Source organism: Marmota monax, unplaced genomic scaffold (genome assembly GCF_021218885.2).
Source record: "Marmota monax isolate L192 unplaced genomic scaffold, Marmota_monax_Labrador192_F-V1.1 WCK01_AAM20220418_F8-fsc00238, whole genome shotgun sequence".
Taxonomy (NCBI): Eukaryota; Metazoa; Chordata; class Mammalia; order Rodentia; family Sciuridae; genus Marmota; species Marmota monax.
Genome location: NW_026693175.1, coordinates 1,259,054 through 1,280,922, shown reverse-complemented (window position 1 = coordinate 1,280,922; position 21,869 = coordinate 1,259,054). Strand labels below are relative to the sequence as shown.

General features: G+C 56.0%; 1 protein-coding gene across 3 annotated transcripts in view; it reads left to right on the top strand.

Moving 5' to 3' along the window:
• The window catches only part of Reep1 (receptor accessory protein 1), an 88,330-nt gene that overhangs the window by 46,520 nt on the left and 19,941 nt on the right, over positions 1–21,869 (top strand). For all 3 annotated transcript variants that reach the window (XM_046455923.2, XM_046455924.2, XM_046455926.2), the window contains exons 2-5: positions 2,406–2,478; positions 9,959–10,035; positions 13,065–13,185; positions 16,163–16,276. In XM_046455923.2, the coding sequence (XP_046311879.1) occupies positions 2,406–2,478; positions 9,959–10,035; positions 13,065–13,185; positions 16,163–16,276 (385 nt within the window). The remainder of the gene's footprint in view (positions 1–2,405; positions 2,479–9,958; positions 10,036–13,064; positions 13,186–16,162; positions 16,277–21,869) is intronic.

The following is a 21,869-nucleotide window of genomic DNA, read 5'->3' as shown; positions in this document are numbered from 1 at the left end:
GACATTCTCTTAGGGAAGATTGGCCTGGAGGTCAGGGAAGAGTCCATGGTGCGAGGACCAGGAAATAAATTGCTGGGCCAGGGTTTCCAGCATGTCCTGTGGGCTCTCGGCTGGAGAAGGCCTGTGGGGCGTCCTGTTCTACGCCCTGTGGACATGTGCTCTCCAGAGGCCAGCAGCACCCTCCTGGCTATGATAACTGAAGGAGCTCCAGGTGCCGCCCAGATGCCCCTGGGCAACAGGATCGCCCTGCTGGCACCTGCCGCCTGGAGTGTTGTGCTCCTAGGAGCCTCCGGCCACCCCTGCTTTCTGGAGGGCGCAGGTGGGTGGTGTGGGAGGAGCAGCCTGAGGAAGGGTCCTAACTGAAGCAAGAGGGGCAGGGGCACAGACAGGAGAAGGTGGCAGCAGGCGGGCACCCCTGACCTCTGGAGGGGGCTGCTGGCCACAGGCACTGACATGAGGAGGAGGAGGGTGGGTGCCAGCCCTGGGCCCCTGGCGCTGTGAGGCTCTGTCATGGACACCCTGCTCTGCCTGAGCCTTGATGGAGCCTGTACACATTTGACCACTCTCCTCCTGGCCTCTGCAGGCTGTCACTGGAGAGTGGACTACGTTCCTTGGGGATAAATGACAGTTGTTTGATCATTTTCTCAAAAGACACATATCAGGCACCCACCTGGTCAGGGGCTCTTCCAGGCGCTTGGACCCCAGTGAACCCAGAGCTGGGTGTGAATGGGGAGCCCCAGGGCCTTGGTCTGTGAAGGTCGTCCAAAATGTCCAGTCCCAGGTGACAGAGAATGGGCCAGCCCACTGTCAGTCCTAGCCCTAGCCCTAGCCCTAGCCCTAATCTGCAGTCAGCCCACGCAGGTGAGCATGCCCAGTGCCAGTGTTGCCTGAAATGTCCCTAGGGCTGCCAATACTCAGGGCCACAGGCCTAGAGGGGCTGCAGACACCCCAGAGGGAGGAGCGCAAGGTTTCCCAGTGGGGCTTCCTTTGAGCTCCTGAGACAGGCCTTAAAGGGTCAGTGGGCTTTAACAAACCAGTCTTGGGCTGGGGAAGATCCTGCATTCAGATGGGGGCTCTGAGAAAGCCGCCAGAGTCACGGGTCGCTGGCACCTGGCACACTGCTGACTGGTGACCGGAGGCCTTGGGGCTTGGGGGGTGGGGGGGCTGGAAGGCACAGTACTGCGTGGAGAGGTTCTTGCGGGGCACCTGGTCTGAGGACACAGGCACCAGTGCCCCCTGGCTGGGACTGCTGCATTCACTGCTCTTCCTCCAAAGCAGATTAGGAGGGTTGCAAGCCCCTCCCCCAAGGGGTGAAATGCTAATTATCATTGAGACCAAAATGCAAATTCGTCTGTGGTGGGACCCAGGGGCAGGGGCTGGCTCCCAGCTGACCTGCCCAGCCCCAGCCTCCAGGCAGGGGGAGGCCTGCCTGGTGGACACAGGTGACATTTCCTCAGAGTGGATAGTGAGCCTGAAGCTTTGCTGATTCAGCCCACGCAGGGCCTCCCTCTGGATGCTGAGACCTCAGACCCAAGGTCAGGAGTGTCCAGGATGGTGTCCCTTCACCCTGGAGCTTTGTGCAGTGAACGCCTACTTAGCGAGCACTTTACCCTGTGCCGCTCACATCAGACGGAGCAGACCATCCGGTGCTGTGGACAGGGCACAGCAGTGAAAGCCGATGACCACACAGTCCCACTGGTGCTGTGGTCCCTGCGCCTGCGTTTTTCCCCATGGTGTGGGGGTGGAACGCAGGGTCTTGCATGTGCCAGGCAAGCGCTCTACCATGGAGCCACACCTCCACCCTTTCTATTTTCTTATTTTGAGGTAGGGTCTCACTAAGTTGCTGAGGCTGGCCTTGAACTTGTGGTCCTCCTGCCTCAGCCTTCCAAGTTGCTGGAATCTCTGGGTGTGCTGGGATGGCCACCCTGCCTGGCTTGCTTCTGCATTTCGGGAACAGTGGTTAATGTGGGGTGGGGATGCGCTGGGGTTGACCAGGTTACGGTTACAATGGGAGAAGCTTATTCTGGCTACAGGATCAAAGATCAAGTCCAGTTGGGCAGGCTTTGTGGGGCTTCAGAGGGGGTCAGCAGCCGTAGTGGAAAGGTAGCCTTTGATTTCAGGAATCTTGGCTGCTCAGCTGGACCCCCACACTGTGGCCTCTGTGACCCCCAACCATCCTTTCATGTTGACAGACCACAAGTTGAAGGAAGCAGGGGTGGGCTGGGCCAGGGGATTTCCAGGGACAATTGCCATCAGCAGGAGGACCTAGAGGCCCAGGCAGGAGGGACCCAGTCCTACAGCAGCCTTTCTGTGCCTGGAGGACTGTTCTTGGCCCCAAGACAGACAGCTTCCCCCAAGTAAAATGAATGGAAGCCACACTTCTGCTTTCCCTCTCTCCCATCCAGGCTCATATTTGGCACCCTCTACCCTGCATACTACTCCTACAAGGCTGTGAAGTCCAAGGACATTAAGGAGTATGTAAGTAGAGCCCTTTGCTGCACGGTGGGGGGTGAGGGCTGGGCGCAGGGTCTGCCCTCGGGAGTGGGCCTGTGGCTGGTGGAGATTCCTCTGCAGTGGGTCCCAGTCTGGGCCCTGAGTGTGGTGGGAAAGCACAGCTGCTCAGCCAGAGGACAGGGTGCCCATGAGTGAGTGACCTCACCGCCCTTAGCCTCAGTTTCCTTGTTGGGACGCACTGTGGACCCTGGGGTCAGCCTGGCATGGCGGGCAGGGCACCTGTCCTGGGGTCTTCCTGGCGGTACCGCTCCGGCCCTACTCCAGCCTGCGGTTCCTCCTACTCCAGGGTGGGCCTGTTGCTGTGTCAGCTGTTTGAGAGCAGGCGCTGCTCACCACCCATCGGTGTCCCCAGCAGCTTGCAGAGGGCTGAGCACGGGAGAGGCTGCGGAGGACCCCTGGTTGGAGGGTCCTCTGGGCACTGTCCATGGACATGCTAGGTCCCTTCCACAGAACTGCTAGGCCACCCTGATTGACAGGCATGTGTGGTGGAGGACAGAAGGTGCCCTCGCCCTGGAGGACACACCCAGCTCTGTTCAAGGTGGTGGACTTGGCATGGGAAGCCTGGTCAAGGCTTGGCTCTGAAGTTCAGTGGCTGCAAGGTTAAACCAATGCCTGAAGTTCCAGGAGCCTCTGTGTCCTCCCTGGGCAGTGGGTGGGGGACAGCAGCCGTCTCTTGCTCAGACATTACCTGGCAAGTTTGATGCAGGTAAGGAAATCATTCAGAGTGGGCCTGGAGGGCATTGCTGCAGGTTTCCCAGAGCCCTGATGAAGAAGCCGGCCACCCCGGCCGCCAGCCACCTCGGTCCTCTCTCCCAGGTCCCCAGTACTCCCTGCCTGGCTGGTGCTCTGCTGCTCCTAAGCAGGGGATCGGAGGGGTGGTTCCTCCTCTGGAGACAGTCCCTGAACTGTGAGTCTGTCTCAGCGAGCACACTGTGGATAGTGGTGACGCTGCTGGCACAGGACTCGCAGGGCTTGACTGACTGGGCCAAGGCGAAGCCTCGGTGGCCTTTCCTCCCAGCTCTTCCACTCACAGGGCAGCTGGCCAGGGAGGGCCTTATGGGTCAGCACGGGCAGGGCTGACCCTCCACTCCCCAGGGCAGAAAGCCCCAGCTGAGCTCAGCCTGGTGTGCTGCTCTGTGTCACTGAACTCGCGGGGGTCTGGCGTAGCCGGGACTGGCAGCCCGTCAACACAGAGTGGACACTGATGCTGGGCAGCTGTCCTATGGGCCCCAGGGGAGCTTCGAGGTCGGAAGGCTTCTGGGTGAGAGTGGGGCGGAGGAAAGTGGAGCATTGGGGCCCCTTTCTCTGCTCACACTCAGGTCACACACCACACGCTCAGTGTCACACACAGTCACAGTGTCATAGCCAGCGTCACAGGCACGTGTGCTCACATGCCCACACTTGCTCTCATGCACACACACACACATTCCTTTCCCAGTGGCCCATTTGTACAGAAGAGGAGCTGGGGGACCTTGACATTCTCCGGAGCCTCCACCTCGCAGACACACCTACTGGAGACACTCCCTGGGCTGCCCTGGCCTCTCCAGCTCCCTCCTGCTCCCTGCTGGTGACTGTCCCTGGGCTGCCCTGGCCTCTCCAGCTCCCTCCTGCTCCCTGCTGGTGACTGTCCCTGGGCTGCCCTGGCCTCTCCAGCTCTTCCTGATCCCTGCTGGTGACACTCCCTGTGCTGCCCTGGCCTCTCCAGCTCTTCCTGCTCCCTGCTCCCAGGCTCAGCAGAGCCCCTCCCAAGTCCCTGCAGGGCTCAGTGGTCTCCTTTTCCCTGTCAGGTGGCAGGTCACCAGGGACCCCCTGCAGGGTCTACAGGCACAGCCTCTTCTGGGCCTTGTCAGGCAGGCTGCCTCCTTGGCAGACTCTGCAGGAAGCCTGGGTCCAGCCTCCAAACCTCCTGGAGGCCACCTGCACCCTTGGCTGTAGTCCCCACTCCAGAGCCAGCCTCCCGTGTCCCTGGGCGCTCTGCCACATCCCTTCTCCCTCTGACCAGCCAGGACGCTTCTCCTCTTCTAAGGACATGTGATTACCTGGGGCTGAGGACACCCTTCCCGCGTAGGGCTTGGGTATTGGTGTCCTGGGGAGCTGTGCGCCACACCCTCCTCCCCTGTGTCCGAATGGCCAGCGCCCTGTGGGAGAGAGCACAAAGTACACGAGTTAGGATCACTAAGTGATGCAGAACACGGGAAGGGAGAAGGTAAACGCTGCAGTCCGTCCTCACGAAGCCGGTCAGGAGATTACAGCAGTGTTGGAATCTAGTGTTCAAGATGATTTCTAAAGGGCGAATCATGACTCTCAGACAAATGAAAATAAGGGCATATTGAAGATTTTCCTGAAATCCTTAATTATGTGGTAACCCATAGGGTGTAAAGTGGCTCAGGGGCTCCGGTTAACACGCCAGATCCCTGCAGAATCAGGATGCTCAAGGCTCGTGCTGGGCACCCCGCACTCCACAGAATCCATGCCTTCCCCTCCCTGGGTTCCCCTGGCCCTTCCCTCTTCTGTCACCCTATTCATGCCCGAGTGGCCTTGGTTGGCACTTGGTGAGAGGGCTCTCTGTGCACACTGTGAGAACGAAGGCCGTGTGATCTCGCCTCTGCAGGGTTCAGCAATGAGCCATCACTTTTACCTCCATTGGGAACAGTGCAGGGAGCCCCCACAGTGGACCCCCGGTCCCTCTACCCTGGTCCCCCTGACAATCAGGATTGTCACTGCATTGAAGCCTGCAGGTTGCCCTGTACCTATATTCCAGTGAGTGTCTTGAGGTGGCCAGGTGACATTTTGTTGGAACCATCTCGTATTCCTGGTGGATGCAGCCACCTCTCAGGTAATAAAGCCATTGAAAAGCAGTGTCAGAGATTTGGAGGTGAGGGCAAGAGTGCCATGGGTAAGCTGGACCTCAGCCTGTGTGCATGAGCAGGATCCCATCAGATGCCAGCCCGGGTCCAGAGGGTCCCGGTGGGTGGCACACTCTCACGTCGGAGGCGCTCCGAGGCGGTGCTGGTGGTGTGGCTCTGTGAGCCGCGAGGAGTTGCCATTGGGCTGAACTAGGAGACAGGTTGCCCTAGCTGCTTGGTTCCTGAGCCTGGAGGCCCTGGCTAGGAAGCAGGGCCATGTGTCGGTGACAGAGTCAGAGAAGAAGTGCACCCAGGACAGCACGCCCACCCAGCAGAGGCCGAGCATTCTGTGGGGCTCCCCACCTCAGGGCCATGCTGTGCGGTGCACAAGAGCGGAGGCTCCCCAGAGCGTCACCTTGTCACCCCATCTCTGTGCTCAGAGGAGGCCCCTGACGAGAAGCAGCGAGTGGGGTACAACACTGAGAAGGGCCCTCCCTGAGCCCCTGGCCCCTGTGCTTGGGGGGCCTGGGTGTGGCCCCCTCCATGAGGCTCTGTGGGAAGGTAGAGGGAGGCAGGCCGAGGACCAACTGGGAGCCGTGTCAGCTGGTGCTTGGCCCCAGTGGCGGTGGCTGGGGACACGGGCTCCACTGGTGAACACCCCATGGAGGCAGTGGAGAGGATGGCCCTAGACGAGCTCTTGTGTGTGGAGGGTGCACACGGGACGAGTCTTGCTACTTCTACATGCTGTCAGTCCCTGGGAGGGGCCCACCTACTGTCAGTGAGGCCATGGAGGCCCGAGCATCAGGAGTGCCCACTGGGGAACCCGTTTCCTTGTGGTCACAGGCGAACACGATTCCCATCTCCAGGGCACCCTGTCGGGCTGTGTGCGACCCCTCAGGTCCTGTTTGGGGGAAGCATTTTAAGGTGGGGGGCCATGATGGGAGATTCTCCAGGCTGACAGCCCCCCATGGCTCCTCGTTTCTGGGGGCTCGGCCTCCCTGCTTTGTCTGTCCTCCGGGAGCCTGTTGGGCCCCCTGGGTGTCCTCTGGATGCTCAGTCCATCCTTTGCCCTTCTCCCTAATTGGCTTTCTTCGCCTTCTGTTGGGTGGTACTGTGTCCGTCTGTCACTGGTGCCCGGCTTTGGCGGGTATCTCACAGCCATGGGCAGGGGCCCTGGCAGGGAGCATGGGTCACCTCCCAAGCTGTCTTCTTCTCCAAAAGCCGTTTGGACGTGTTTCCCAGTATGCTGACCCCCTGTGCACCTTTGGGAGCCATCTTTTCTTTCCTACCCACAACACCCACATCAAAATCATGTCCACCCAGTGCCCGTTGTGTGCCAGGAGCCAGAGGAGTGGGCAGGCGCTGGGGACATAACTACTTGCGAGAAGGGCTGCTGGCCACCTCGGGGAGTTCTGTCCACAGAGCAGCAGAGCAGCAGCAGGCACCTTCGCAAGGCTCAGTGAGCACTGGACGGCCAGAGGGGCACTTGGGGAGGGACAGGCCACCTGGGCTCCAGGCACTTCCTAGAAGCTGAGGCTGAGGCCAGAGGCGAACCTGGAGACAGAAGGCGGCACTCTTCAGGGAAGTGGAGTGGGTGGGCGTGGGCGGGGTGCAGCGGGAGCCTGGAGCAAGAGGCCGGGGCCGTCAGTGCTTTTCAGAACCAATGCAAGGAGTTTGGGTTTTTTCACAACAAGGAACCACTGGAGGGTTGAGCTAGGCCAGAGGATCGCCCATCTGGGATCAGGTCACTGTGCCTGGAGTGAGAGGGCAGGGTGGAAAGGAGGACGGGGCAGAGCATGAGGGGCATCCGCGCTCTAGACAGGTCTGAAGTGAGGCCAGTCAGTGGGTGGGGAGAAGATGGGGTCAGGGGGAGCTGGAGGTGGAGGGTGCCTGATCTAAGGTAGGCCAGGGGTCTAGAAAGCCCCCAGCAAGGGGTGGAGAGCCCGAGAAGCGGCCAGTCAGGCAGAGGGACACCGGACAGTTTGGCCTTTGGGGCTTTTCAGGGGTGAGGCCACCAGCATCCCTGGAACCCCTTTAAGAATTACGGGGTGGAAACCCTGTGCTCAGGGGGTGCCATGTGCCCTGCAGGCGGGGGACAGGCCGGCTGATGGGAGGGCAGGTAAGCTGTAGAAGCCTGGCTGACCACTGTCCAGGAAGGGATTTCCCGCCACTGGTCTTCCTGGCGTTTGCCTGGTTTCTCATCGGGGTGTCTAACTTTCCTCATGTGGACTTCCTTTCAACAGGTGTCCTTAGCTGTGTTCCCAAGGGACTCAGGGAGAGGGTAGATGGCCTTGTTTTCCTGGCCCTGCCCTTGCTCCTTGCTGCATGGGGAGGCGAGGGGAGTGCACAGTGTCCCGACCCATCCTTCAGCGCCCTAGTCCTGGAGGGTTCCCGACAGCTCTCTGTTTCCTACAGAACCTGTGGCATTCCCAAGGACTTCCATGATGACATGGCCTGAAAGTGGCGGGGGAGAAAGCCTCGCTTGTCCCTGGGTCTTGAGGGCCACGGCCTGTTTCCTCAACCTCGGGGATGGGTTTGTCACAGGACTTTCTCTCTTTCTTTTGGTAGATATTTTGTTATCAAGGTGGGCAGGTTCCCTCTCCCCATTTTGCCGAGAGCGCTCATCACCGTGGTTGTTAGGTTGTCCATCACTGTGGTTGTTAGGTTGTCTGTCACCGTGGTTGTTAGTTTGTCTGTCACCATGGTTGTTAGATTGTCAGTCACCATGGTTGTTAGATTGTCAGTCACCGTGGTTGTTGGGTTGTCACCATGGTTGTTGTCTGTCACCACGGTTGTTAGATTGTCTGTCACCGTGGTTGTTAGGTTGTCACCATGGTTTTTAGGTTGTCTGCCACTGCGGTTGTACTCATACGTGGCTGTCTGTTGCCCTCTTCTGGACAGTGAGTGTGCCAAGCAGGCAGTCCAGATGTGACAGGGCCCCTCCACCCTGGGGCAGTTCTTACCTGTAACAACCTGTCACCTCAGTTGTTATTAGGTTGTTCGTCACCGTGGTTGTGAGGTTTACTCTCTGTTCTGTTGTGCTGCTGTGCTGTGGGGTTTTGTTTGTCTTGTCTCTGTCTCCTGGTGCTGGGACGGAGCCCAGGCCTCGCGCATGCTGTGTGTGTGTATACCGTTGCCTGATGGCCCTGCCCAGACTTATTCCTTATCGATTCAGCTTTTTTGATAAATAGGGGCCCTTTGTACCTTCTCTTCCTTTTTGTCTTTTCTTATATTTTTAAAAGCTTCCTGCCAGTTTTAACATCTAGGTCATCTATGGATCTGTTTCTGTGGACACTTCTTCTCATATTGGGGACTGTATCTTCCTGTCCCTTTGCCCGTGGGGATTTTTATTGTGCTGGGCTTTATGTAGGACACACGGTAGAAACTCAGCCGTCTGTTGCCCTCTTGTGGAAAGTGAGTGTGCCAAGCAGGCAGTCCAGGTGTGACTGGGCCCCTCCACCCTGGGTCAGATCTTACCTGTATTTCAGTTCTGCCTTTAGTCCGAGAGCTGATCCCTTAGTGCTGACATGCAAATTTTATTCCTAAAGTTGGCCCCCAGATGTCTCAGGAGAGCTTCCAAAATATTGCCTAGGTCCCTCAGTGAGACAGGACTTGAACTCCACGCGTGCTTCTCCTGCAGTGAAGAGAAACAGAATTCCTGCCCAACTCCTTCAGCTTTCTGTTGATTTGCTTGTTTCTTTAATGCCAAAGTAAACATTTCAGAGTCTCATTGGTTCTGTGCCACTCAAGAGCCGGCCAAGGATTTGAAGGCGCATTAAATGTAGACTTGGGGGCCTCCCGACTCTGGGATTTCCTCCTCTCCACTCTGGCAACTCTGGGCCTCACACTCCATTCTCCAGTCTTCACCCAACAGGCTGCTGAGTCCCCGGCCTCGGCCTGGATTGTCCTCAGGAGTTCCAGGGGGGCTCTCCCTCACGGCTCCCCCAGGGCTGGCCCCTCCTCTCTGCCTCTGCCTCTTTGCTCGGGTACCTTCAAGTAGTGGTTTTGAAGGGCTTTGCTGAGGCTCAGCAACGGCTGTCAGGAGATCAGCCCAGCCCTGGCCACTGCACAGGGCTGAAGGGGAAGGGGCCACAGGGGAGCCAGCTGGCAAAGGAGCACTCAGGGGCATTTTGCAGGAGTTCAAGAGAGAGGGAGAGGGGCAGAGGAGAGAGAAAGGATGTCACCAGGGAGGGACTTGAACAGTCTTGCAGGTGGCCCTGGGGCCTGCCCACAAGAAAGGGTTCTAAATGACCCTTGAGGATGCTTGGCCTGGTACAGGTCCATCCTGGGGCATCACTGTGGAGGCTATGGTGTTGGATCGCCAGATGGTAGTCCTAGCACAAGGGCCAGGCTGTAGCCTGGTCACTCCTGGTCTCTCCCTGCTCACCTGAGGCTACGAAAGGCCACCAGGGTCTAACAGGGTCGGATCTGACCTTGAGCCTGGTCGGCTGTGGGAGGGCCATTTGTAGGCCCCATTTCTAGCCCCAGCGTATGGAGTACAGCTGGACGTGAGCTGGGAGGGGCGGGGAGTGGACAGGGGCCACCTGGGCGCCACCAACACCTGCCCTTTCTCCTAGCTCTGTGCTGTCTCCCTGCAGGTCAAGTGGATGATGTACTGGATCATATTCGCACTTTTCACCACGGCTGAGACATTCACAGATATCTTCCTGTGCTGGTAAGGACTCTGGGAATGGAGACATTTCCAGGATAGTTTTGCCTGGTGGGAGGCGGGAGGAGGGGAGGGAAGGGAAGTCAGGGCTGAAATCCAAACCTTGGCGCAGGTGCAGGCCTGTTAATTGGATTACTTTTGATGATGAGGTCTATAAAATTTGTTCTTCAAGTATATATTTATTGAATGACCTTCAAGAGCAAGTGTTGTCCAAGCTGCTAGGGATACGGGCAATACAGGCCCAGTTCCCCCAATTAATGCACTGGGTAGAGGATTTAAATGTCAAAAGAAAAGAAAAAAGGAACAGGGGACGCAGTGGTGCTCACCAGTCACCCCAGCAGCTACGGAGGCTGAGGTAAGAGGATTGCACTCTGCTACTAATGTCTTTTTGGTGGATATTTAATTTGGTTCCTATTTTATAAGCAATACAGCTATGCTTAGCAATGGAATAATTAAAAATCATCAGTTCTTTGCATTGATGTGTTGTATCTTAGGTGAAGGGGCTGTGAGTGGTGCCTAGTATCTTGTTTATGGTTAAAGGGCTGGGACACACACACAAGTGAGAATGTGTTTTGAAAGGGAATAAATGGGGCCTGAGCAGCTCAAAAGCACTTTGCAGTCTTGTCCCACAGGCCCTAATCTCGCAGCCTAGGCACAGGCTCTTAGGGTTGGCCATATACCATGAGGGCGTGGCTGTGGGAATCAGGTGCTCTTCCTCGAAGCTACACGGAGGGGTCTCCTCTGACTACAAAGCTCATGCAGAAGTTCCTCTTCCGGGCGTTCGGGCTGCACATGCATTCACGTGGTGTGTAAAGAAGCACACACCAGCCAGGCATGGTGGTGCACACCTGTAATCCCAGCCGCTAGGGAGGCTGAGACAGGAGGACCACAAGTTCCAGGCCAGCCTGGGCAACTTGGGGAGACCTCAAAATATAATTAGGGGGGCTGGGGCTGTGTCTCCGTGGTAGAGCGCTCACCTAGCATGTGTGAGGCCCTGGGTTCGATCCTCAGCACCACATATAAATAGAGGTATTGGGTGTAACAACAACTAAAAAATAAATAAACATTTAAAAAAAAAAATATATATATATATATATATAACCTGTACACTCAGAAAAATGAAAAAATTATTTCCCATCTGATTCAAATGTATGATGTCAAGATCATTGTATTGTCATGTGTAACTAATTAAAACAAATTTAAAAATGGGGAAATATATATATATATATATATATATACATATACATATATATATATATACACATATATATACATATATATATATAAAAAAATTAGGACTGAGGATGTGGCCCAGTGGTAAAGTGCCCCTGGTTCAATCCCATTAAAAAAACATAAAGCACAGGAGGCTTGCTCGCAGCTTCTCTGTAGACCCGGCCACCCCAAGACCGTCCATCTCGGGGCCTGGGGGCAGCCATTGAGACAGGGCTGTGTGAGGCGCCCCAGGGCCTCTGTCCACTGTGCTTGCTGGGGTGCGGTGTAGAAGGGGGCATATGGAAGGCTGAGGGCTCCTGGAGGGCAGGTAAGGGAGTCTTCGCACCTGTGATTGTGTCGCCCAGCACCGTCCCCCAAAAGATGCACTAGCAGGGGATGTTCTCACTTAGGAAAGGGTCAAGGGATGGGGTCTAGGGGTCTGGTGGGAGGAGACTCTTCCTCCTACACTCCTGGGCCTTTGGCTTGGTTTTAGCTTTGTGCTGCCTGACCTACTTCTTTTACATAATAAATGAAAGAGCTGCAGCGTTATAGGTGCCCCTGGGCTGCTATGTGACCTCTGTGGTGCTTGAGCTCAGACTCACCGGCTCTCCCTGGGCCTGCAAAGACTGTTTTCCAAGGTTCCTCCATTGTTGATCACCAGGGCACTCCTGGGGAGGTGGTCACGGGGGAGGTGGGGGGGAGGTGGTCATGAGGGAGGTGGTCACGCTGTTCTTTCAAAGCCTCCCTTTTCTGGGCGAGAAACATGAAACAATCCTGCCAGGAAAGTGCCCCCTCGTTGCTGAGGGAATATTCTGGAAGACCTTATAGAAAGCAGAGGGGTCGGGACCTTGGTGAGGAAAGGAAGAGAAGGCGGAGCTGCAGATTGGGGTGGGTATTCTGTGTGAGCAGAGCCTAAAGCGACTTGTTAGGAATTGTTCCTTTTTGGTGGTGCACACCTATAATCCCAGCATCCCGGGAGGCTGAGGCAGGAGGATTGCAAGTTCAAGGCCAGTCTCAGCAACTTAGTGAGGCCCTGTCTCAAAATAAAATAAGGGGTGGGGTGTGGCTCATGGGGGCTCCCCTACCTGAGCAGGTACCTGGGGAGGACTTACCTTTCTGACCCCTCAGACTGTAACAGGTGACCCCAACATAGCATCATGTTTTGTTCTAATCAGGTGTGGTGTGCCGCAGAGACATGGAGATGACTGTCAGGAAGGAAGACGTCAGTTATGCTCAGAGATCCCTAGAACAGGAGGAGGGCGTAAACTACCTGGAAACTAGAAGTCTAAAATAATTAGTGAAGAACAAAATACAAAGAGTCAGAAATACATTTATGAAAGCGGAGCCCTATACATCCAGTCCCTGTGGGTGCTGGAACGAGACCAAGGAAAGATGGCTCTGGAGGGTTATTTAAGGGGGACATCAAGGGCAGGGGCAAGGTTCCAAAGGCGAGTCTTGCTTCGTGATGTCAGTCAGCAGGTTGATTGGCATCTCAGCAGGTCACACCCGTCTCAGGTGCTGTGTGGGCCCCCGCAGAGCAGAATAGAAATTCACACTGTCCCTGGGCAATTGACGAGAGAGAATGTCCACTGGTCATTCCCAGACACCAGATGTTCCTATCCACTAGGCTCGATGTGCGGTGACCCACATGCAGCCCATGGAGGGCTCATGACCCAAGAGACTGAGCCATGGGTACATGTGTGCAGGCCTTTCGTGGGCAGAGGAGGAGCTGGGACTGGCCTCCCCATGAGGGCTGAGGTGTCCATGTGCCCAGCCTGGAGTTGCTGGGAGCCTAATGGAGGCGTGTCTTCTCGTCTCCCCAGGTTCCCATTCTACTATGAACTGAAAATCGCGTTTGTGGCCTGGCTGCTGTCCCCCTACACAAAAGGCTCCAGCCTCCTGTACAGGAAGTTCGTGCACCCCACGCTGTCCTCGAAAGAGAAGGTAATGTGCGTCCCGGGAGCAGAGGATGAGGACAGGGCCAGTGCGAGGGGCAGAGCACCAGGTTGCAGGAGCCCCTTTGCTGGGTTCCTGGAGCCCGATAAGCTGTTCCTACTAATCCCTTTTTAAATTGTTTCTGTAACACTTTGTTTTTTTTTTAATTGTTTACTTATTATTATTACTTAATTGTGCCACGAGTGGGAGACAGCGTAGAACTCAACACCTGGATGCAGTGTGCAATGATCAGCCAGGGTGGTGAGCGTTTCTACCCCCTGAGCATTACTCAGCCTCTGAGCCTTTCAGCTCCTCTCCTGGCTCTTCCTAAAATATACCAGGGCCATTGTGAACTGCAGTCGCCCCACCTGCCACAGAACAATAGCGTTTACTCCTACCTGTGCATCTGAACCCAGCTTCCCACTTGCCTCCACCCCGGTCTCTATCCTACATTCAGATGGCTGTGTTCAGCAGCCACCTATGAGGCAGAACATGAGGTGCTTGTCTTCCTGTGTCTGACTTAATTCACGTAACACACCATCCTCCAGTTCCTCCACTTAGCTGCAACACATTTTTTTTAAGGCTGAATAATATTCCATTGTGTATGTGTACCACATTCTCTTTATTGATTTTTCCTAGATGAGGTTTGTTCCATAGCTTAGCTTTTGTGAGCAACAAAATGAAGGATAGAAGCTATATGATCATCTCAACAGGTACAGGAAGAAGCGTTTGACAAGATCCCACATACCTTCATGGTAAAAACTTCATCATGACAAAGGCCATCTAAGCAGACTCGCAGGCAGTGTCATATGAGTGGGGGAGGCTGCGAGCCTTTGCTCTCAGATCCAGGACAAGAGAAGGGAGCCAGGTGGCCCCTGGAGGTGGAACACCTAAGGACTGGTCAGAAGCCCTGAGAGCCGACAGGCAGGAGGCAAGGCTATCCTGCTAAGGGGGAGGCGCTTCTGAAACCAGGAAGAGGCCCCGGGCTCCGAGTCGCTGGCGTCACAGGCCTGCGCCACTGCGCCTGGCTGATTTCTTTTTTTTTTTCAAGTATGATTTTGGACATGTTAGGAGTAGTGGTGAAATACTATACAGATGTTATTTATCATTATGGATTGTAACATTTCCATCAATTAAAATGAAAAGTAAAACATCCATTGCAGTTCACTGCCCCCAGCTGAAGCCCCTCCCCTTGGCCGTGGTTGGCCCTCTCCTTCTGCAGATGGGATTTTAATGTAACTATTTACAATTTTACATGGAATCCTTTTTGAAAAGACTTTTAAAACACAAGCTGGGAGTAGGGGGTGTGTGTGTGCCACCCACACGTGGGAGACAGAGGCAGGAGGTTCCTGAGCCCAGGAGCTTGAGGCCCAGCCTCCAAGCAAAATCAAACCCCTTGACATGAGTAGCAGTATTTATGTTCTGAGGTCTCTGATGTGTTTGCACATGATACACGTCCACGTAGTCTCAACAGTGCCCGCCATAGTGGGACTGTCCCTTACCACTGCCCACACTGTCTCATCTTTTCCTGGGGAAAGTGATTCTGCAGTGGACATCACCAGGTGCACAGTGTGGTTCCTTCTCCATCTTGGAGTAAGATCCCAAGGGCAGGATTATCGGGCCAAAGGAGTCCAATATTGTGTAATTCATTGGTTTTATTATTTTCTAATAGAACAGGCTCCATGGCACACATCTGTAATCCTAGCAACTTGGGAGGCTGAGGCAGGAGGGTTGCAAGCTCAAGGCCAGCTTCAGCAACTTAGGGAAACCCTGCCTCAAAATAAAAAGTAAAAAGGGCTGGGGATGTGACCCCTGCTGGTTCAATTTTCAGGACCACAAAAATACAATAGGAGCCCCGTGGGTGGCTGGGAGCTGCTCCCCACAGCCTCTGGAGGTGGAGAGCCCTGTGCTCCCTCCTGGGGAACTCTGAGCGGAGGCCAGGCAGTGGCTGAACAGGCTGCTGTGTAAGTTTCTGGAAGCTCTGTAGGAGTGGAGCACTGTTCCTCAGTCCCCTAAGGGGGATTAGGGGAGTGGATCCATCTGGACCTGGCCTCTAGTCCTGCTCGTCCTCCCCCTCCCCCAGCGCTGGGCCTCCCCTGCAGCCTGATTTCCAAGTGCAGGGCCCTGCCTCTCAAGAGGTGCTGAGTCACTTCTGGGGGATGGCAAGGTGGGGCCGTGGGACTTCCTGGGAGCCCACTCCCTCTGAGCACAGAAACACTGCATGCTGGGCTTTGAGCCAGCCTGAGGCCAGGTGTCATCATCTGGCTGAGCTCTGAGATGAGCTCCTGAGCCTCAAGCAACCCAAAACCAGCCAAGAAACCAGTGCCTCCCTTGGCTTTGTGTGGAGGAGACCTCAGCCGGTCCCTCACCTTTGCCTTGTTGAAGGGCACCAGCGCCTTCCTGGTTCTGCTTTTGCTCTGGAATCTGTGAAACAGTCACCCTGGTCAATAAGTAGCACCCGTTTCCTTCTTCATCCTAACCCTCCTGTCCCCACACACTCGGCCACGCTGGCTCATAGACCTCAACAGAACAGCAGGACCCCAGGGCCACCTGCAGGGGTCAGCAGACCACATTTCCACCTACAAATCCAGCTCCATGTGGTGCTTACGGAATGATCTCGGCCAGGCCTGTTGAGCCACGGGTTCCGTGTCATGATTGTCCCCTTTCCCCAGGAGACTGTGGTGGCCTTGCAGCCATGGTCTGCAGGGTGGGGTGGGAGTCTGCCCCAGCTTCTGGCCGTGGCTTCTGGAGCAGCCGCGTGCAGGAGGCAGGGACTTCACAATCCCAGGCCCTGCTGGGCCAGCCCCGGGCTGGTCTCTGCCCACTCCCCGCCCCTCGCCCGTGTCCCTGTGGTCTGCACAGCCCACGGCGGTACCGGTGGCTCTTGGGCCAGTGAGAATCCCACGGGGAGCTGCCAGCCTGGGAGCTGGGAGGGCAGGAGGTGGCCGCAGCTGCCTGCTCAGCGCACCCGTCTTCCCTCTGACAGGAAATTGATGACTGCCTGGTCCAGGCGAAAGACAAGAGCTACGATGCCCTCGTGCACTTCGGGAAGCGCGGCTTGAACGTGGCAGCCACAGCCGCTGTCATGGCTGCTTCCAAGGTACCATGCTGCCCGCCACCTGGGCCCCAGCCTGCCCTGCTCCAAACAGGTGCCAGGTGGGGCAGGCTCAGGGTGTCAGGGCTCCTTGTCCTTCTGGGGTCCTTTGAGAATCTGACGGGTGAATCCCGCCATCTTTCATACCCACCACCCATGTCCACAGGACTTGGACCATACCCTGAGCCCTGAGGTCCCAGCCGGCCCCGGGGTAAGGGCCCTCACCTGCTGGGAGCTGGGGAGGCCTGGGGGGCAGACAGGAGGGCACGTCCCTCAGCTCCAGGGTGCACAGGGTGCCACCTGGACTCCAGTGGACGGCTTCACAGACCACCTGAGCAAGGGGCGGTCTCCCCGCTCCTGTGGCCCAGCAAATGCAGGAGAAGGAGCCCAGGGCCCAGGGTGAGCTGCGGGTCCCCACGTGAGGGGGACGGGCGAGCCTGGCAAGGAAGAATGCCTGGAGGAGCCCATCCATGGGACGGCGATGTCACCCACGTGCCCCCTTTCCCCCCCCCGCCCTCATCAAGAGCCCTCTCTGCCCCTTCCTGGCTCCTTCTCTCCTTCACTGTCATTCCTCTTGGTCATTGTGTCAGCTGCTCTTCATGTCCTCAGACCTGAACAATTAATCCACCCAATATGTCCTCTAGGAGTAAATTTGGCATGTGGCCCCAGCGTCTCCGGGTGACAGCCCCTTCCCAGGAGCCCAGGTGGGGGCTCGAGGTCTGCTGTCAGCTGGCAGCGGGAGAAACAGCTGCTGTGTGTTGGGGGAGATGCGTGGACAGGAGGTGGCTGTCTTAGCAGAGGGGTGCTCTGGTCTCCCATGGGGTGGCAGGGCTGGGGACGGGTGTGCAGCTGTGGGAGGGTGGAGACTGTGCTCCATGGGTGCACGGCAGGATGAGGTGCCGAGTGCAGGCAGGAGGGTGGTGAGAATGCGGGCAGGTCTGAGGCTAAGCTGGCCATGCCCCGTGCCAGGCAGAAGCACTGGCAGGTTCATGGGACTGGGCGCAGAGGCTGTGGCTCTTTAAAAGCACCTCTGCCTGAGGCCAAGGAGCGCTGCAGGCAGGCTGGGAGGAGAACCGCATGGTGGCCGTCCACACGTGACCGGCTCCTTCTGTGACACAGACCGCAGGGAGGCATCTACCGCACCCAGCCGGTCCCCACAGGGCCCTGCCCGCCCTCCTGTTAAAGCTGCCCACACTGCCAACACGGTGAAAGAGCCCATGAGTGGCTTTGCAAGGGGAGTTCTGGGCGGTGTCCCAAGGAGATCCGTCAGGACCCAGGAAGGCCCTGGATCCCCAGTGCAGCCGGCGTCGAAAGAAAAGAGAACTTCAAGGAATCGTTACATTCTCAACACATTAGGATGGCTTTGCACCGGGAAGCCACAAAGCCCCTCCTGGTCCTCCTCTCACCTCTTCTGGTCTCTCGGAAGGAAGACGGGCATGGCTGTGCTCAGTTCAGAGTGTGAATGTGGCGCAGTGTGGGGGCGTTGTAGGTCACTGCTGGTGACTTCCACAGGACTGTCCTTTCAGGTCTGCCTCAAGCCGGAGTTGCCAGAGCCTTGTGCCACCCTGGATGGGTACTGCTGTCCCCAGACCACCAGGGGGGTTCAGGGCCCACAGCTTCCCCAGCCAGGCACCTCCAACAGCTCATCTGGGACTGAGCTCTGGAGAGAACCCCTCTGGCTCCTTCCAGGTGGACCAGCAGGGCCCACAACTTCCCCAGCCAAGCACCTCCAACGGCTCATCTGGGACTCAGCTCTGGAGAGAACCCCTCTGTCTCCTTCCAGGTGGACTGACGCAGAGGAGTCTGGTTCAGAGGAGAGTGTGCTCTGCTCTGTGGGAGCTTCACCGCTTCTCTACATGTGAATATCTGCAGAGAAGAAAATATCTGTCTTCCAAAAACAAGGCCCTCTGCTTTTGAAACAGATGTGTACTTAAAAAAAAAAAAAAAAACAAAGTAGTCAAATCCAAAACTCATGGCGGCTGGGGTGCCCATCGGTGGCTTCCATAACAACAGTGGATCATGCCAGGCAGGGTCAGAGGTCGGTGACTCACCAGCCAGTCCAAACCTGGCGTTCATGTCCAAATCACCTCGAAGCTTTGTTTTATTTTGTAGTAGATTCTCAGATGCGCTGAATGAGACTCTCAGGCCGTGCTCAGGTGTGTCTCTATTTTAACAACTTCCCCAGGTGATTTTTAAGGGGCTGGCCCTGCACAGGTTGCAGAGCCAGGAGTTCAGGTGACTAGGGTGAAACAGCTCACTCTGCACCTTTCCTGGGACTCAGACTTAACTCCTTGAAGCATGAGGAGTGAGGGCAGTTGTGTGTGTGTGTGCGCGCACGCGTGTGTGTTTCCCCAAAACTTAATGGCAGTTGAGGAACGTGCGCACGTGCCAGCTAACTTTGGGGACACCACGTGTCAGCTGACTATGGGGACACTCAGAGGTTCATCAGAAGGCGCAGGCTCAGCGCACATACCTGGCCTGTGAGCCTGCTGTGAGCCATAGGTACCGTCAGCATGTGTCCTCACTGACTGACCTGTCCCTGCACAGCGTGACTGTGCTGAGGACTGCAGATGCTGGCCAGGTGAGGCGTCCAGTCTCTCCCCTCTCCCTTTCCATCCTGCCACAGCTCCCAGGAGGATGCTATGAAGCCTAAGGAAAGATCAGGAGATCTTGCAAATTCATCATCATGCAAATATAGATTCTTATTAATGCTAATATATCTTAGAACTGAAAAAACTAAAATGAAACAACTAGACACAGGGATCCCCCAGGACTGCTGACCCCTCCTGCGGGTCTGCATCCCTATCCCGGGGGATGCACCTCTGTCCAGGTGTCCTCTGCTGCTTGGCTGGTTTTGCTCCTGGCCCCTGACAACACCAGGGGAAAAACTGAGTCCCAGGACTTTTCAGGACTAGAATTGAACATCTCTTTTTAAAAAATAACACTTTCTAGGGGGCTGGGTAGAGTGCTTGCCTCACACATGTGAGGCACTGGGCTTGATCCTCAGCACCACATAAAAACAAATAAATAAAATAAAGGCATTTTGTCCATCTACAACTAAAAAGACCCTTAAAAATAATGTTTTCTAAATTTATTTGTTCAGCAAAACACATTCTCACAAGAAAGGGAGACCCTGGGAGAACTAATGGAACAAGTTGCACAACTGTGAGTTCTCAGGCCACCTTAGGCCCCTTGAAATCTGAATGGCACACTAGTCCCTTCCACCCACTTGCTGTCAGACCTGGTGAGCCAACCTTGCTTTGATGTGAAACTCGAAAGGCGACGTTGTTTAGCCCCTGAAGACCCTGACCCTAGAGCAGTACTGACAACACCAACCATTATAGTTGCCCACTGAGAGCGCTGCCCAGAAAGACCCGCATCCTCTCAATCAGGGACTCTTCTCCCACAGTGGGTGTCCAGGTGTGGGGTCCCCAACCCCCAGGAGTCCCGTAGTTCCCTCCTATGGAACGACAGTGTCTCGAGGTGAGGGGCTCTGCCTTCCTCTTTGCTCCCTGCTTAGAACGTGAATAGCAACAGGATGATGCCTAGCTGCCTACCTCATCACACCTGGTCGAGGGCTCTGAACATACACTTCTTTGATCCCTTCCTTCCTGCTGTGTCCAATACGACAGCCACATGCCATATCTGGCTATTTAAATTGAAAGTAATTAAACTAACCCTAAAATTTGATTCCTCAGTCACACTGCCCCCGTCCGGAGTCCTCAGTAGCCATGCTGGCTGGCACAGCGTATCACATTTCTATGGCTGAAGGAAATTCCACTGGGCAGGCCTGCCCCAGTCCTCTGTTAACACTCTTGGGTTCTCCTCCATCTTGTTTCCACCCTGGACCTGTAGCTGCTTTGGCTTTGGTAGGACACCCCCAACCCTTACCCATTGAGCTCTTGGGCCTCTCTTTATAAGGTTTTCCGGGAAAATGGAGAAGCTTAGCTGTAGCGGCTCCCATGCTGTGGCCCTCCGCCTCCCTGGTCCACCCAATGTGGCTCCACTCTTCAGACCTGCTCCCCAAGCTCAGGCGCTTTGCCTGCAATTATGGCCAGCAGCCACCAGGGGGTGACCAAGCATCTAAACAGCCAGGCCAGAACCACCAGGAGATGAAGGATCGTGTTTTCTTCTAAAAAAAAAAAAAAATTCTCAATTTGCCATAAAAGATAGTTACAGAATCAGGCTGAGTCTGTGGCTCCGTGGCAGAGCACTTGCCTGGCATGCGTGAGGCCCTGGTTTCCATCCTTAGCACCACATAAAAATAAACAAAGCCATGCTGTCCATGAGGGACTATAATAATAATAAAAAAAGTTTTAAAATAGTTATAGAATAGTTTAACATAAATAGAAAAAAAAAAAGTCCCCTCCTTGCCTCCCTCCTGCCCCCACCTCTTATCCACCAGTGCTTTATCTAAACCTCTAGCTGAGTGAAGTGCTGCTTTTGAGCCACAAGCAGACTTTATTCTTGGGATCGGAGTCAGTCCAGAAGCACGTGCCCTGTGATTTGGACTCCTGGCTGACCAGTTGATTCCTTGCCTTTGTTTTCTCTCTAGCAAAGAGCCACCTGTCCACAGCTCACCAGAGGGCAGGCACTGATTTTACTCCCCCACCTCAGCCTCTCCAAGGAGGGAGAGAAAGCAAGGGCTGTGCCTCTCCAGGTGCCTTGCCCTTTCTGTGCCCACCTGAGACTGCTGGATCTGTGGGTCTGGGCTCCTGTCTGCCTCTCCCTCGGGGGAAAGCTCCCCGGCGGCTGTGCCAGCCCACATTGCGATAACCCTTCTTGTTCGAGCGAGGACTGTGGGACATGGGTTAATATTTAGGACTCACCACGGCAACCAGCTGTAAACACCAGCATGCTCTGAGAGGTGTGGACAACCTGCAGAAGACACTTGGAGGGGCTGCCTGCCCTCCAGCCCCCGCTGCGCTCACACCCAGCTTCTCACCTCAGAGCTAGTCTCCGTGGGACCCAGGAGGCTCTTCCCGCTGCCGCTCGCTCCCAACCTGGAAGACCTGGCCTTGCAGCCAGCCAAGCAGGAGGCCGGGGGCAGGAGCTATGGCCCAATGGACAGCCCCTCTGTTCTGTCAGCCTGGAGGGTTAGCCTGCTGAGAGCACTGGGGAAGAGGCTGGCCCAACCCACAAGGTCCAGAAGACAACCTAAGGCTCTCACCAGGGGATAGCCACATGGCCTCTTGGCTGTGGGGCTTGGAACCCTCTGCCCTCCACACATGCCCGCTCCTCCCTGGCGCCTCCCCTGCATGGTGGGCTCTCTGCCCCTGGCCCGCTCCTCCCGCTCTGATACATCTCATGCTTGTCCCTTCAGCAGCCATAAAACACCCGGCTCCCCTACCTGCTTCTCTGCCTGAGGCTTGGGCCTCGGCACCCTTAGTGGACACTCCCTAGTCCCAAGTCTGCCCTGCCCTGGGCCTGTCTTTCTGATGACCACGCAGTCACCATCTCTCAGGACCCGAGGCTCCAGGTCTTGGCCATTCTAGAGGCGCCACCCTTCCCCACTTGACCTCCAGGTCCTGGCCATTGGACTTCCCTCTCCTCCCCCTCCTCCCTCGGCTTGGACAGGTGCTGCAGCCACTCAGAGTCC